This window comes from Orbicella franksi, chromosome 12 (assembly GCF_964199315.1).
Source record: "Orbicella franksi chromosome 12, jaOrbFran1.1, whole genome shotgun sequence".
NCBI classification, from domain to species: Eukaryota; Metazoa; Cnidaria; class Anthozoa; order Scleractinia; family Merulinidae; genus Orbicella; species Orbicella franksi.
This window is the reverse complement of record NC_138156.1, coordinates 3,395,070-3,412,378: the sequence shown is the minus strand read 5'-3', so window position 1 is coordinate 3,412,378 and position 17,309 is coordinate 3,395,070. Positions and strand designations below refer to the sequence as shown.

At 40.3% G+C, this 17,309-nt stretch overlaps 2 protein-coding genes across 2 annotated transcripts; both read left to right on the top strand.

Annotated features, from left to right (window-relative positions):
* The first annotated feature begins 543 nt into the window (after nucleotides 1-543).
* On the top strand, nucleotides 544-3,129 carry LOC145464193 (carbohydrate sulfotransferase 4-like). Its single transcript, XM_081448002.1, has one exon. It carries the CDS (start codon nucleotides 758-760, stop codon nucleotides 2,006-2,008), a length of 1,251 nt encoding a protein of 416 aa, XP_081304128.1. The 5' UTR covers nucleotides 544-757; the 3' UTR covers nucleotides 2,009-3,129.
* A 134-nt stretch (nucleotides 3,130-3,263) lies between these two features.
* Nucleotides 3,264-16,611, top strand: LOC145464192 (uncharacterized). The gene is made up of 9 exons (XM_081448001.1): nucleotides 3,264-3,604; nucleotides 4,607-4,708; nucleotides 5,944-6,147; nucleotides 8,678-8,764; nucleotides 10,832-10,915; nucleotides 11,372-11,434; nucleotides 11,809-11,964; nucleotides 12,405-14,666; nucleotides 15,021-16,611. The coding sequence occupies exons 1-9, from the start codon at nucleotides 3,366-3,368 to the stop codon at nucleotides 15,235-15,237; spliced, it is 3,414 nt and encodes a 1,137-aa protein (XP_081304127.1). The 5' UTR covers nucleotides 3,264-3,365; the 3' UTR covers nucleotides 15,238-16,611.
* Nucleotides 16,612-17,309: the final 698 nt, after the last annotated feature.

Genomic DNA, 17,309 nt, shown 5'->3' with positions numbered 1-17,309 from the left:
TATTATTTGATGCGACGATTTGTATTTGATGGGACGATTTGTATTTGATTTGTATTTTTTGTATTTGATGTGAGCGAGTTCTATTTGATGTGGGCGAGTTGTATATTTTCTTTCATGATGTCAGAAATTACAATTTGACGCGAGTAATTTTAATTTGACGTGAGTAATTTCAATTTGATGTGAGTAATTTTAATTTGATGTAAGTAATTTCAATTTGACGCGAGTAATTTTAATTTGATGTGAGTAATTTTAATTTGATGTGAGTAATTTTAATTTGATGTGAGTAATTTTAATTTGATGTGAGTAATTTTAATTTGATGTGAGTAATTTTAATTTGATGTGAGTAATTCTAATTTGATGTGAGCAAGGTTATTTCACTGTTTTCTCCTACCACCTCCAGATCAAGTTAAAACATTTTCTTATTCAAAAAATAGACGTTGGTAAGAAGCAAGCTCTCTCTTAATCGTTACAACCGAAAAAAAAAAAGAAAACGCAGGTTTGGAGGAAGTTTAAAGAAGAGTCACATGATATGGACATGCCTTTGACGTGTTTGATGCCATGTCAAAGGCAAGGTAAACGTGTCAATATCCTGCGACTCTTTCATATGTTTGATGGTTAATTTGAGATTGTTTGTCTACGTGGTTACTTTGTACCCACAGTAAAATCAAGTTTCTCTTTACAACGTTAAAAAATAGGATAATACTTTCCACAGTGGGTATTTCCGTATTTCGTTTGAGTTCCTATTTCCGCCTACAAGATGGCACTGCGTTCAAGCAGGCGGCGAAGGACTTTATTACGAATTCTTATTGTGCTTATTCCCACTGCTTTTCTGCTTGCACGTATATACACAGAACACCGCGAGAATTGCAGCTATCAATATCCCCAACAAATAGACTGCGGCCAGGAAAGTGTAGATTTCAGCCAAGGGCGGAGAGATTTCCAAACGGAAAAATTCAACTCAAAGCAGCGTAGAAGAAACATTTTGGTAATTGCTCATGGTAGATCTGGCTCTACGATAACTGGAGATATATTTAACCACCATCCATCTGTATTCTACCTGTTCGAGCCGTTACAAACCGTGGAAAGAATTTTTAAAAAACTTGGCACCAGCGACGAACATTATGGAAGCCTCATGGCAGACATCTTATCGAACTTGCTGCGTTGTAACTTTAGTAAACCGGTTCTCGAAGACTTTGATCACTTCTACCGATACCCGAGCCATCGTCAAGCGAGCCACGCGATTGGTTCGCCGCCTTTGTGTCCATATGAAATGAACGATCCCAAATGGGATCCAAAACTTTGTCCTCCGATGACGAGCGAATCTCTAGGAAGCATCTGCAGGGACAAGTACCCTGTCACCGTGGCAAAAATTCTCATGAGTCGCATCGCAGGAAACAACATTAAGAATATTTTGGAAGCGTGCAAGTCTTCGGATGCTGATTGCCAAATTATATTCCTCGTAAGAGACCCTCGGGCTGTCATCCCGTCATCTCAGAGTGTCGGTTTCTTCAGTAACCACGGAAGCCAGCTGAGTAAAAATGGTCTTCGCCTCTATAGCTATCAGAAATGTAAGAAAACGGAGGAAAACTTGGTTTTTCTAAAGAACCTTCCCATCAGCAGGCGCAGACGTATCATGATACAGCGGTACGAAGATTTCGCAATGAACCCACTGAAGGTGCTGTCTCGCCTGTACAACTTTGCTGGGTTACCTGTGCTGGACAGCGTGAAAACATGGCTCAACAAATCAACGCACCCGGTGCAGGACCCAGAGAAAATGAAGATAGAGGGTCACCCAGTCTTTCACACAGTGGATGACGCTTCAGTGGCTGTCAATCGTTGGCGGTGGAAGGTGGATCCGTGTGATATTGATATCATTGAGCATTACTGTAAACAAGTGATGCAGATGATGGGGTATACTCTAGTCGACCGATCATACGATTTAATGGCTAACATCAGTATTCCGCTGTTCAATGAAGAATACGAAGCAAAGAAATGGTTTCTAAACTGACTGGCGCCGAGGAATGGATCGATAGATAGTTGATGCACTTTTTCATGCATCAAATGCATAGATCAAGCCAAAAATAAAAAAATAGATCATTGAAAAGTTAGCAGTTTACTTTTTACTGATACAAACCCAGAATTAAGTAAAAGCCGTGTATCCATTAAGTTAAAACAATACTGAGATATGTAATCGAAGTTAAGGGCTATTTACAAGAAAGGTGAATAAAAACTGTGCAGACATTGGCCATGTGGTTGGCATAAGCTTTAGAAATGAAGGTAAAATTATAATAAATAAACTCTGCAAAGGTCAATCCATTGCCTAGCTGTCGACTTCTTGAATCGTCTGGGATTGCTGAAGCCGGAGTGATCTAAACGTAACTTAACGACACACCTTAAGAATAAGGCTTATACGGGGGATGAACTCTCTTAGCCCTCATTCTCTCTTGTCCATGGTTATTGACGTTCTCATGTCTTTCATGAGACCGCCCCCTTTTATCTATGTAGCTTAGAAAGTTTGATGATGCCGGACTGGGGAAATTTGCATTATTACAAAAAAAGGCTACTCGGACATATGAAGTCATAAAATTATTCTCTTGTTATTCAGAACCATCAAAGTCTCAGACTGTCAAAAGTTTCAAATTCCTGACATTTGTCAAAACAACAATGATTGAGCCGTAGTAGCAGACTGGTATCACATATTATAGCTTACTATGGTAAAAAAAAATCTTCAGGAAACAGTAACTTGAGAGAAGAAAACTGAACATCTTGAAACATTTTTCAAAAAAAGAGTTAGAAGTTGGGTTTTTATAATGCATCAAACTGTACTAAGCCACCTTAAACTACATGTATAGCCTGATTCTCAAACGTCCGAGAGACGGGAAGCGAAGGGGCCGCGAACGACCTCGGACGTCTGAGAATCAGGCTACCTTAATCCATACAGTACTCCATATTCAAAGTCCCAATAACATTCGGGTTAGCCTGTTTACGGTAGACCCCTCATGTCAGTTTTAGACCTGCAGAAAGAATGTCCGAGTTAGCTTGATACGCAAACAAAATTTGGCAGCGTTCAGGTTTCCCAGCAATAACGCCTACTTATCATATTTTAGAAATAAGGAGCACGCAACTACACATGGAAGTCAAACAAGCAATGCTGCAGTGCTGCGCAAGAACAGAACCTTACATCAAATACATAGTGATCCAGTGACTTACCGCTGGTCAAATGGAACGAAATCATCAGGAAGTAGTGTATTATGGGATACTAACCTTTACTTCATGTGCGTCGCCATCTTGTAGTATTTCTTGAGCAATGTTCATGTTAAGTGTGTGAAAAGAACGTTGCCAGCAACGCAAAAGAATTATCGAAAATGTACAACAATATTGGCTTGCAGACGGCCCGTGGCTCGGGAACAAATGGTTATGTTCAACGGAACTTATCTTTGTTACGTAGCAGGAAAGAAAAAGTCGAGTACCATACGAATGAAGACCTCGCCAAACTAGAACAGATGAACACGAAAAAACCCAACCAAGAGATCTTGGAGCACGAAAGAAAGCGACAGATTGAACTCAAGTGTATGGAACTGCAAGATCTCATGGAAGAGCAGGGGTCAGTTTAACATTAACATTGCTCTGAAAGTTGCTTATACATGTATATTAATACAGGTGGCCAACAAATGGAAAGTGACATAAACAAAGTTTCTGGCATTAACAAGGAGTCTGTAGTCGGTGGATTTCTTTGAGGGAATATGTATAGGGGCTAATCGACTTCAGGTTGAGGGTTCATTGATTTGAGGGCTAAACGACAGGATACCTGTATGTATGGGTCCAGAAGGCTGTCAATGAATGCTGGCATTAAACATATGTATTTAGAGCGATTGGTTACGTTTAGACTAAACTTCTGGAGACACATTTCTTTTGAAAATTGTAATTTTTTTTAATAATAACTATTAAAGAATTTTGCAAGGTAAGAAAGAAAATGTGTCTACAGATACTTTGTTCAAACATAAGGAGTCCCTTCACTATTTTCTCTTTGAATATATTCAGTGTGTCACAAGTAAGAAACAGAAAACATTTTCCATATTTGCTCAAGTCATGTTAAGTCTGAAGGGAAATTTGGGACAACAAGAAACAAGCTGTTTTAACAGCTTTTTTGAGTTGTCCCAAACTTAAACAAGGGTTTCTATTGAACGTGCAGATTATGAGCTCGAGACTCTATGAATGATAGTTCATGTAGCCTGCGAGAGCATCCGTTTTTTGGCTCTTGTCATGTGAACCCCAAAAATACTGGATGCTCTCACAGATGTAGTTCATGAGATTGAAGACCAAAAAACAAAGTGGTGTCTCCAAACTGTAGTTTTCTAAGTGTGGCTGTGTATATAGCCATGGACATAGACATAGCAATCTTAGGCAATTCTTTCCAAGGGGGAAAGGTGCAATGAGGTTAACCCTATGTAAATGATCAACTCATGAGACAAGGCCAAACCACAACACCAGGAATTCCATGCCGTACTCTACTGTAGTCACCTGAATGTGGTAGAATGATTATTACTGAATGTACTTTACATTACTTTACAGATGAGATTCTCTTTGTTTCTCTCGTCAAATTTAGATACACTGACAGTGAAATTGAAAGCAAGGTGGAGGAGCTGCGAAATATCCTTTCTGAACAAGCAGGCATTGCATCTAAAGACAATAAAGAAGGAAAATCCACGTATGTACAACTTGTATTCTAATGTGCATGTATTTTGCTATTTGTTTCAGGAAGATTCTGAGGTAAGAAGGGATACTGATATTATACTGAAATGAAGTAACAATTTTCTCTTGTATGCCATAAAGTCACTGGGTGATATTTTTAAACCTTGTTCTTTGTTAAATAGTTTGATACTGTATTCTACAAGTTTGTACTGACATTGGGAAATGCACAGTGTTATGTGTTTTGATGATTTGACGTTATTTTGTTTGTATTAATCTTGTAGCAATTCAGTATTAATACCGGTTATTTTCCAAAAATCACATAGTGTTTAATAATGGTAAAGAAATGTTTGAATATACTTTTTGTGGTATATGTACACTTACTACAGTTAAGTTTTCAGGTTATTTTCTTATGTGTGATATATAGTTTCCATTTTACAATACTATTTTAATAAGGGCTGTCTTTGGTTTGAATGACTGCCTGTTGCAACCTACATACTTCATTTTGTTTGCCTGTCTGTCTTGCTGTCTCTCTGTCTGACTGTGCCATCACACTGACTTTTTCCTTTTGTACTTATATAATCTCACTTGTTTTCAGTTTTACTAGGGGAAAGGTAAGATTTAAGAGGTTTAAGTGGGTTTTTTCTGCCATTAATCATAATTAAGATGACAATCAATGAACCTCAAAAAAAATTGAAATAGATCAAAGTCTACCAACCCATTGAAGTGAACTTCTGTTTCTAGAGAGGTCTGCTAAGGTGATTGACATTATTGAAAAATGCAACCATTGATGATTCGGAGTTCATGGGATATTAAAGTTGTAGTAGAAACTCAAGAGAATTTTAGCAAGAAACACTAAGCCGTGCCTCATACATGTATTTCTCCATGAACTTCTCATGTTCTTTGAAATATCTGCCTGATGTAATGTAACTTAACAATGCAGTCAGGCACATCAGGCTATTCCTTTTAATAATTATTGATGTTGGGAGAATGTGGTTTTCATCCAAGACTGCATCCTTGCAAAGTCAGGTTCTTACCATAATTTGTTAGAAACAAAAGTTGGTGAAGTTGGTTACGTGCAGTGTACTGTACATGTATTACTCCTGGATAATTAAAGGCTTAGACTTAACAAGGAATTTTCCTTTTTAGAATGGTTTGAAGATCTGTTCCAAAACAAGGTGTTTTTTTTTTTTTTTTTCAAAATGACTTTCATTACATTAAAATGTTATTGTTGATGTCAATATTTAATTTTAGTGTTACGGAAACACATCAAATGGCTGAAGCAAATGAAGAGAAGAATGCTAAAATGAAAGAAGCTCTTGGAATCAAGAAAGATTACAAAGACGGTTCGTCATTTGACCAGGAATTAAAGGCAGCTCAAAGAGCAGCGACGCAGTTGGCTTGGGAAGCCAAACAGAAAGAACTGGAAGAGCAAAAAGAAAAAGAAGAGATCAAAAGGTGAGGGTTTAACTCATACTTACTTGTTTGACCTCATTGTCTTGTAGTGATGTACACTATTGCCAATTGACGAAGCTTTGGTTAAGTCACATCTGACCACCAGTTAAAAAGGTTCTGTGTGATTTGACGAATATAATCTCTTAAGTTTGGGGTTGGAATCGAAATGGTAGGATTGCACGCATGTTGCTGTGTCAGAAAATCAATCACAAAATTTATCGAAAGGCAGCAGTACTTTCAAATGTTCGTCAACTACATGTATTTGCTCACAAGCACAATATGAACCTGTGTGCATGTACATGTACCATCAAATCCTCTGACATTATTTAGCACCATGTATTGAGACCAGTTTATTTCCACTTAGTGTGTTTTCTTTTGCCATTATATCTTGTGACTGTCATGTGAGTGGTAATCATACAGTATGTACATGTATTGTATGCAAGCGAGGCCTAGTGGCCAACTGGGGGTTGTAATGGTCATTTCTTTGGACTGTGTTGTAAGTGGTTCAGGGCCATTGTGTTGTGTTGTTAGAGGAGGCACTCCATTCTTATAGTACCTCTTTCCACCCAGGGTTATTTATTGTAAGATGAGGGGCTAGTTTGTTAGGGAATACAATTACCAGTGGTCCTACTCACAAATCATTAGAAATGAGCAAAAACCTCACTGACACTGACACTATGACGATAAACTAAATGCTCGTACTCACATCCTGCTAATAATATTGGGACAAAGCTTTGGCAGTGTGTGTCACTTGTGCTTGAGTCCACATTTTACCTTTTACAGCTGTGTTGCACTAGGAAACAAAAAAATACAATGTACTTAATTACTGCTGGAGTTGACAACAAATGATTGAGATCAGTTTCAGTTCAGTTTTTAGAAGTTCATTTAAAACTAATAAGTCTTGAAGTGCCAGGGAAATAGAACATCATTCAACATTACTTGGGAAGTGAGGAAACACCTTGATTAGTTTTAGTTCACCCGAAGCGAAAAGGTACAGGGTATAATGTTTATCACATGGCTGTGGCCTGCTGAATGTTTGGTTCCATGAAAAGAGTAATTCAGTGGGTCTATGAGCAAAGTGAACTTTCAAGATTCATGCATGCTGTCATTGAAAATGAGGGACCAGTAGAAATTTTTTTTGTGTTTGTAGTTTGGCACCAGTATACTGTATTTTTTTTACTTTATGTCCCATGCTTTGTTTTACCTGTCATGTCTCTGAAAATCAGCTAGATTTAACGAACCACTTAGAAAACTGTCAGGAACCTGTCACCATAAGTGCAATAACACCCAGTTGATGGGGGGTAAGGTGGCCAAACTACAAAGTCTTTGCTGAGCAAGTTGAAATAAAATAAAGCATTTCACCAATGTTGCTCACTACTATAGCAGCACTGTCAAAATGGGTCAGAAGCTGGCAATTATGCCAACTACATGTCCTGTAAATTATTTGGTACCTTACTCACACTAGAGGTAACCAATCCTGACTAATAACAAAGACAACTCTGATCGTAATTGCCTGTTACATGTACTTCAGTCTTTTATTCTCCCTGCTCTTACAGTAGTTGTTAGTCTTTGGGTTCAACGGTTTTGTATTGTTTTCTCTGCAAAGAGCATTTCAAATTGTGTGGCCATAGAGAGAGAGTACAACTAATTGTAGTCCTTATCTTTGTAAATTTTTGTTTAAAAATTAACTTGAACACAAATGACTAGAACAATGTCAGTCTTGATCCAGGAGTATTCATACTTAAATGTAGAACTTAAACAATTTCATTAGTTAAATATGAGCGCATATGTATTAGTCAAAATAGAAAGTAATAATTTTTGTAACTTATTATTTTGGTTTGTCCATGGCTTGTTTATGTAATACTGTATAATTGTATTTTAATTGAGAACTATTTGTGGGTGAGTGAACAGTAGCTTTTATTTAAAATGTGTATCATTAATAGCAATTTTTCAAGGAAACCAAACATTCAGGGGTCATATTTTAATAATTATATTTAATTGCATGTAACAAAAATTGAGAAGGAATTTTTTACCATTAACCAGTCACAAATTCAAAGTCTAAATAATGTTCTTGATTTTCTATTTCCCAACACTGTATCTAGACTATTTGCTTGTTTGTTCTCAAGTTTCATTTTGGCTTGATACAGGTAAGGCCAGTGGTCTTGAGATTTACTCTTATTTATTTTGCAGCTAGACCTGTAAGATTAATTATTAACTAAGTGTAGTAATAACATTGTTAGGGGCTGTTGTTGGTCGATGTATCTTGTCTTTATTTTTCAGTTATTAAATGTAGTGTTACTACTTGGTGGAAAAGAACAGAATTTTCTCTCATTTTAATTTAAATGCATGTGGATTTACATTGTAAAATAAATGTAAAATCGTCAAAAGAAACATTGTAAAGCAGCAAGTGGATGTTATTTAGGTGAACATTGTTACAAAATGGAGCAGCCGTACAGTAAGGCCTAACTAATTATTTTACTGACTTGAGATGCATTTGTTTGCCTTTTGTTTGCTAACTGTCTTCTCTTTACAGTGCAAAGGAGGAGTCGCCCCCAAAGAAGAAAAAAAGAAAGCGTACTCCTGCATCTGAGTCATCAGGTGAAGGGAGTAACTCAGACAGGTAGGATGCCTTTGGCATGAAATTCAAAGTAAAAAAGTTGGGAGTTACTCAAGAATAAAAGCGATGAGGAGATGCCTTTTTATGTCCAGATAAGTCCAGCATTGAACGCTACTGAGATTCAAATTCCTTATGAAAAGCATCACATTTAGTGTCCTCATTAGTGAAAAGTCACCAAAACACATACAATTCTGTCAAATATGAAGTAATATGAAAATGGCAACCCTGCCAAATATGAAGTACTAATTAAACAATACTTGCATTCAATCCTGGACATAAGTGTTTAGGTCATGAAATTGGTCACTGATATATACATGTATTTAGTTTCGTAAACCATCTACTGTATTTTCTGGGGGTTTTTTTCCTTTTTCCTTTCCTTATTTTCCTTTTCTTCCTTTCTTCCTTCTCTTTGCTTCTGTTTTCAAGGATGGAGGCAGTCATCATGGCTTTCACACTTCCTCATCTCTTCTATTCTTGAATAACCTCTTAGGGGAAAAGGACAAATTAAAAAGCATATCCAATTCCCATTTGCTCAGAAACAAAAACAAACAAACAAACAAGCCAAAAACCTTGCTAGGCAAAGTGATTTAGGTCAATTGCAGGTATTGCACATGGTGTCATAGTGATGCATGTCTTGACTTGACCTTTGGCATATTGTAATCTTTGATGATGGATAGGAGTTTTGTGGAAAGCAGAGGAGCAGTCTAACAGTGCAAAGAGGTCTGACATTACCATTGATCAGTGCTAATGAAACAGAAATCAGGAAGCTAAAATCTTGACATGAAATCCAAAGAAACTGTGAAATAATTGTTCCAGAGTTAGAAAAATATGCAAACAACTGCGGAACTGAGACAAGAACAAAATGAGAACTTCTATTCTTTTTTTAAAAAACGTTTTTGCATTGAATGGGAAAGACAGCATGAAAAGCCTTAAGTGAGTTCCAGTTAACATAACTATAGCCATTTTACCACCCCATGGAAATTTCTGCAAAGCAATTTCAGTTTTTGGTTAATTTTAATGGTTATTTGTGTTAGCTTGCTGCAAACTTTATTTGTGAGAGTACAGCATAATCTGTAAGCAGCATAGTGCTCAAAGTTACAAGAATGGGTCTTGCTGCCCACATGCATGACAAGCACATTGCACCTTTGGTTATCTTAATAAGCTCTAGGTTGCCTGACAAAATACTATTACATGTTTCATAAAAAATCAGAACTTGATGTTGCAACCACTGAGGTAGGCAATGTAACCAAATTTTTTTCACTGGCAACTAACTTTCCATGCTGGCGACTAAATCTGAAAACTTAGAGGCCAGCTGCCCCCAAGGTTTTTTCCTGAAAGTCGAGCCCTGCAAATGGGTTGCTGTATAATCATTAAAGGTGCATTTTGAAACATATTTGTTACCTATGGTCAAGTCTCTGACTTCTCTTAAATGCTCAATGCTATTTAGAAAATCAATTTCGGGATCTGCCGATCTTGGCTGTTCTGCTTTTGTTTATTGTTACATGTACACATCTGTGCAGAGTTGACGCATGTTTTATTGCTCTGTTAGAGCCTGTCTTCAAATGAAGTGTACACATGTAGGTAACGTGTAGGCTACTTATCGTATTAGTCTTCTCGGAGCCAGGGTGGCCAAGTGGTTGAAATGCCAGACTTGAAATCCAGAGGTCACAGGTTCAAGTCGCATTCTGACCACAAAGTGGTGTTGTTCTCGGTAGCCCCGTTCAACTCCTCTGCCACTCTTGCTGTGCCTCCTGCCAGTTGGGATTTTAATGATGTTATGTTCATTTCCATTATTTGTTCAAATGCTTGTTTTTATTGACCTTGAAAAGCCCCATTGGGGGAGTGGTCTATCGGTAACTTTTTTTTGAAGTCGTCTGTTCGTGAGCAAGAGTTCTTAACTCTAGTACCGTAAATACGTTTTATACACTAATTCCAAATAGATCAATCAGATCACTTAGCATGGCCACCTGTTACTACAAATATATTTTACCTAATTGGAAGGTAGTCTATAAACACAATACTTAATATTCTTCGTGTTTTTGTAATGTCAGTATTGTTTCCTTGTTGCAGCTCTGAAGAAGATGGTGAAAATGATTCTTCACCTTCCCGGCGTAAAACTCAGAAAAAACGAAAACAACGGACACCAAAAGAAAGGTAACTTCACGGCAGATCAGTCTCATCTGCGGTGAAGACATTCGTGTATAGATGTACAAAGATGTACAATTCATGTTATGATCATGTTTTAATTTTCAGTCCATGACAGATTGAGATGATGTATTGTAAGTACTTTGTAGGAAAGATGAGATTGGGAAGTTGGCAGATACGTTTAAATCTCACACACACACACACACACACACACACACACACACACATACACACAAAACTGATTAATATGTTTAGGTGTAAACAGGTAAGGCAAAAGTCATCACTGACTGACATGGCAATTTGGCTGTATCGACCAAAGTGTATCAGCATCATATACATGTTCATACAGTGTATTTGTTGGCTTAATTCCCCTCTGGTGGACAGTGAATACACTGTGAGTGTTTCATAACTAACAGAATGTTTCTTTTTGTTTTTCTCTTCAATTTTCTCTTCAAATGTTCATAGTTCATCAGAGTCGGAGACAGATAAAAGAAAATCAAAGAAGACAAAAGGAGAGAAAGAAAAAAGGTGCGTAAAAGTAGGATTCTACAGGAGAAAGCAGTTTACTAGCTTTCTGTTATTTCTGTCATTTCAAGGTAAGGTTTTTCATAGTTTTAGTCATGCTCGCCAAGTTGCTTTCAGTTCTACAGTCATACGTTAAAGCCTGCAGGTAAGTATAACGATAGAGCTGATTTTACGTTATGTACAGTAACTCAACGTTTTTACCTTGTGCTGTTGTAACTTATATACGTATTTAAAAAAAGAAGTAGAACTGTTACTTTTAGGGTTATTTTGTTGATAGCGTGACTAAGTTGCGTGACTGATATCGAGTGTGATGATTCAATTTCGTGACATAGCATCTTGCAAATTCTCTGTGTTGGTTCGTTTCGGTGTGTTTCTAGAGACGAGTCTCGAGAGCGTTCTCGTAAAAAGAGCCCAGAGAGAAGTAGAAAGTCCCGAAGGGAAGAGAAAGAAGAAAAGGAAGTCAAACGAAAGAAGAAATCAGTCAGCTCAGAAGAAGAAAAACCCCGAAGAAAACGAAGACAAGATTCAGGAAGGTGAGTGTCACACCACTTTGATCATTAAAGACCTAGATCTAGCCAACTTGTTTCAGGTTAATTGTTTCGAATCTGTCTTCGTATGGTTTTCAATTGAGTTTCGTAAAAACCAAAACCAAACCAGTTACTTACAAATTAGACTGCTCAGCCAATTTCAAACCGTAGTAAAACCAAAACCAAAAGTAATTGCCTGATTACTTTCGACACTCAATTGAAAACTGCTCTATTATTCTCCAGTCGTCGTATTATCTTTCTGGAGTTTTCCCATCGTGTGGAGGCTTATTTTGAGTATTTCTTCGTTTTGAAAGTAATCTTCTACACGTACTCTGCTAGTCGGAATAGTGACTTTCTGTATCATAATGGTCCCTGCATGAATGATCTACGGTCGCCTTGTATCTCACTCTAAAACACTGACCAATGCTAATTTTTCCTTTCTGTAGTCGATCAGAGAGCGAAAGTCCTGGAAGACACAACAGGAATAATCAGCAGAAAGGGGAAAGAGATCACAAAAGCAGAAAAGAAAATCGCAGCCCGTCAACAGACAAAGAAAATGTTGCAAGAAATCGACGCCATAGATCTGCTTCCTCCCCACAGAAAGCAAAGTCTTATCAGCAATATAATAAGCCCGACGAGAGAAAAGAAAGAGTCATGCGGGATGACCGTGTTAATCGACGAGGCGAAGAACGTTATAGACAGGAACGCGTCCGTGAGGAGCGTGAGGAGCGCGATAATCGTACACGTTATGATCGGTCACGTGCGGACCGGGGCAACTTGCCTGATAACCAAGTGAGCGAAGGGCGAGGAAGGCGGAAGCGACAGTCCCCGGAGAATGATGTTCGTGAAAGACGGCAACGTCGTTCTGGGCGGTCGAGCTCTGCAGAGAAATCCCCTGAAGTCACTAGGAAGCAGGGAAGACAGCGCAGTGCGCGAAGCCTGTCTGAAGAAAAGCGACCGATACGACATCAAGAACCTGGTGAAGAAAGGCCTGAAAGGAGGCGCCGGAGATATAGCACAAGCCCTGAACAAACAAGAGGTGCAGCTAGAAGAAGTGACTCTCGTGAGGCAGAAGGACATCGTCGAACTCGACAAAGAGAAAACGTTGTCTCTAGAGAAGGCGATAGACGGGAGGGTGGCCGAGTGGAACGTGCTGTCACTCCTGAAGAAAGGCAACGGAGACGGAGTTCTTCCAGAGAAGAGAGAAGAGCCCGAAAACACCGGTCTCCTTCATCTGACGATAGGCACCGCATGGAGAACACGCGTAGAAGTCGCAAGCAAGAGCAGTCCGACAGTCTCTCTAAAGAAAGCCGCAGAATGACCACATCGTTCGCATCACAGTCTCCGATCAGAGAGAGTAGGCAGAGGATTAGGTCACCTAGTGAAAAAGGCGAGACACCTCCGCCGAAACTGGCTGTGAAAAAATTAGAAGTGGTGAGCGAGAAACCAAAGAAAGGAAAGCAAGTGACAAAAAGCAAACGAAAGGCCGAAGCTAGCTCAGAGGAGAGTTCTTCCAGTAGTTCGTCCGAGTCAGAGTCACAGTCAGAGTCCGAAGGCGAATCGTCGGAAAGCAGCCCCGAGAGACCATCCGCGCAGCCAAAACAGCGATCACGTGCTGAAGCGAGTGTTACGGAAAGAACTCGGAATAGCAGACCGTCATCGTCACCTCGTAACACTAGACAGCAGTCCCCTTCCCCGTCACCTCGTAACACTAGACAACAGTCCCCTTCCCCGTCACCTCGTAAAGCTGCGTATCAGTCTCCTTCCCCGTCACCTCGCAATGCTAGACACCAGTCTCCTTCCCCGTCACCTCCTAATGCTAGACACCAGTCTCCTTCCCCGTCACCTCGTAATGCCAGACACCAGTCTCCACCAGTTCACTCTACAAGTCCCAGTCCTCCTGTGAAGCCATCAAGACCGTCCCCAGACAATGCGATGCCTTCAAGACGGCGGAAAGCTAGCAGAAGCCCAAGTCCACCCCCTGTGCGTCGAAGGCCAGCTCCGAGCCCAGTTCGTGCTAGACTAACGAATAGAAACCGATCCAGAAGTAGGTCTGGCGGGAGAAATGACAGAAATAAATCACCAAACCCCAAGGAAACAAGACATCGTAGTCGTAGCCCGAGGGGTCCACTTCCCCTGCCATCTCGTAGGCGTCAACCATCCCGGAGTGTAACACCCCCAAGACCTGACAGAATGCCCAGCTCATCGCCTCCACGAAGACAACCTTCAAGAGGTTCCAATCAACGCCGGAGAAGAAGTGATAGTCGTAGTCCCAGACGTTCTCCACCCGTCCAGCCTCGGAGGCGTCAACCATCCAGAAGTGCGACGCCACCGAGAACTAAAAGAAGCCCTAGCCCTCCCCCTGTCAGGAAACGTCGATCAAGAAGCCCAGTTAATGCCCGAGGCTCAAATACGCGTCAAAGCAGAAGCCCTGCACGAAATGCGAGTCATAGCCCTAGAAGTTCTCCACCCAAGCAAATGCGTAGGCGTCAGCCACCAAGAAGTGTAACGCCTCCACGGAATCGGCCTTCGCCGAGCCCATCTCCCAAGAGACCCAGCCCTGTTCAGAGACGAAACAGAACTCCCAGTGCATCGCCTGTCCGCAGAAGAAGCAAAGTGGCGGAACGAGACCTTTCTCCTGTCCAGAGAAGAAGTCAAAGCTCCAGTGGATCTGCGGAGAAGGGCCCTCGTGGACCTCCGTCTAGAAGGTATGTACGATGGGGTTTGCGGAAACTCCGGAAAGTACGAAATGAGGAGGATGTAGTGATATCTCCAGCGCAGTATTCATATGCGATTAGCGATGTTTAATTCCGTTAAGATCTTGTGGTTAGCGCGTTAGCAATGAGATTCCGTATCTTGGTTTGATTCCCGTCGTCTCTCAATTCGTCGGAGGAGGGGGTGGGGGTGGGGGTGGGGGCTAACGGGTATTTTACGTTGGACTAACATCTCATCCAGCGAGGTTAGTTCTCTGTGTTCCTGGGTGAATGTTTAGCATTTTATACAATCAACGCCATGCTTTGTTATGCTACCAGTGTTGTTGAGACTTGGTTTCTTGTTTCTAGAGTCCGTCAGGAGAAAAATCAGGATAAAGGTGAAGTGGCGAAGCCTAAACAAACTAAAACCACCGAGAACAAGTCCCGGAAGAAGAGCAGCGGCCAAAGCGGAAGTAGCTCTGAAAGTGACAGCAGTGAGAGTGAAAGTAGCAGCGACGACAGTAGCAGTGAGGAGGAGTCTGGATCCGACAGCAGTAGCTCAAGTGACGACAAGCCAAGACGATAGCGAGTTAATACAATGCTTGTTTGTGTGATAGCTTAGAACTAACGGCGTGCACTCGCCAAATGACATTAATAGGCGTAAATGAGCAGGTTAAAGACAGTTTTCTTCTAACGTGCAGTGCTTGTACCTTAGGCGGCGTAAATTCTCTTTTAAGTCTTCCGCCAGAGATAAGCCTTCGGTTTTAGGCAGGAATGTTACTTAGCAACGTGACGTATGTTGTTAGAGACTAGCTGTCGTCACGATTTCCTTAGTTCTCGTGCTATTCTCTGATTGGACTATAAGAATCGGAAAATGTTCGTTTTATACGAGGATTTCTGTTTCCCTCGGTCTGTGCGCGCTCCAGTAAGATACAGCCCTGATAAGCCGGCTAAAGTCGCGGTTTTCTTATCTTCCTCTCTCCTCTATGAAGCTCTCGGACGCTTATCGAAATTTTCAGGTTTTCTCTCTTCAATCTCCATTATTTACCAAGCGCAATTTTTATAGTTTTATTTTTGACAAGAAACCGAGAGTCCGGCCTTCCTCATTCACTTACATTTATTTTGGACTATGGGTGGGTTTATATTTTAGATTTCATCATTCCACGAGGGCACAAAATTAAGGATGAGCTCTTATTCGAGTGAATGTAAGTCGATTAGCCTGGCCTAGCCGGATAGTCCCAACCAGAAGTCGATTAGCCCCCATTTACGCTTTAAGAACGAGACTTCCCGTTGAGAGCTATTCGACTTCTGGTTGGGAGCTAAACGGTTAGGGGCTAATTGACTTGGGGGGGGGGGGTGCAAACGGCCGGATACCATTCGAGGAAAAACGCTACTTAATAATAGAAAAATGCGTAGAGACCCATTTGGGGGATTTTGATACGACTTAGTGTTCCCTATAGTTGTAACTGTATGCTAGGCTTGTTGTATAGAGGCAGATATGGACTTAAACCTGTAATTGTCGTGTCAAGATTAGCATGATTGCTAGTTAGTATATGCAACTAATTTAATCCAAAACTCCACGTGTTTCAAGATTTAGCTTCATTTGTTTGACGCTACATGTTATAGCTGACAGCCATAGACCTTTCACAAACATTGTTCTGACAAAAAAAAATAGATCAGTTATGTTTGCTATCAATTCTTGAGCTCAATTCCGTATTACAAAGAGCCGTAATTTCGGAGAGAGAAATCTTGTGAGAAATATCGTGTAGGTGGTGTGTTTGATCCAAGAAATATTGTTTGATTTCATGATTGACAAATGATTGTTTTGACAGAGGAGACCGTATATACTGAAGGTGATTTTAAATAGAAATATGTTGAACAGTGCTCCATGTTCTGCACACTTCGTTAAATATGTCAACTTTTTAAATATATCATGTATTAAACTTGTGCTTTTACTTTGCCATGGTGCACAACCACGAGATAAAGAAAGCGAGCTGTGGGGTTGAACCTGTTCCTTTCTTTCCGAACGAGAAAGCCTTGAAAATTTCTTTCGAGACAGTACTCGATCGTGCTTTTGGGAGGTTGGTTGTATCGGGGTTTTGTTTTCTCGTTTTGTTTGTGGATGTCTAGCACCGAATTGGAATTTAATCTTTATGCCGTGACAGAAACTTCTGGCCGTGAAAGTGTAGGACTACAGTTTTTACAAGCTATCATAGAACTAGCCTGTGTGAAAGTGTATCCTAGTTCTTTGAATTAAGGAGACTGAAAGATCTCTGAAAGCAGGCAACCATGAACAGGGGTCAACTTGTACAATTCCTCCCATATACAGTGTCAAATCTCCCCACCGCCCCCCCCCCCCCCCCCTCCTATATATCGACCACTGACGTTAAATTTCCGGCACCGGGGCGCATCCAGTGGTCAGGTGCCCGCGTATGGCCGATGGTGGGGGATTTTTGATGTCTCGTCTTGATCGATACATGGACTTACAGACGATCTCTTGGAAAGCAAGCCTTTCATAAACATGCTATAAGTGAGGATCATGATTTCTGTTGACGCGTGAGTTTAAACTACGAAGGAAATTTCTTGCACAACTGCATGTATGTTTTTTTCCTCCCATTAATTACTGAACTTGCTCACAGGTCAAGCTGCGAAAGCCGA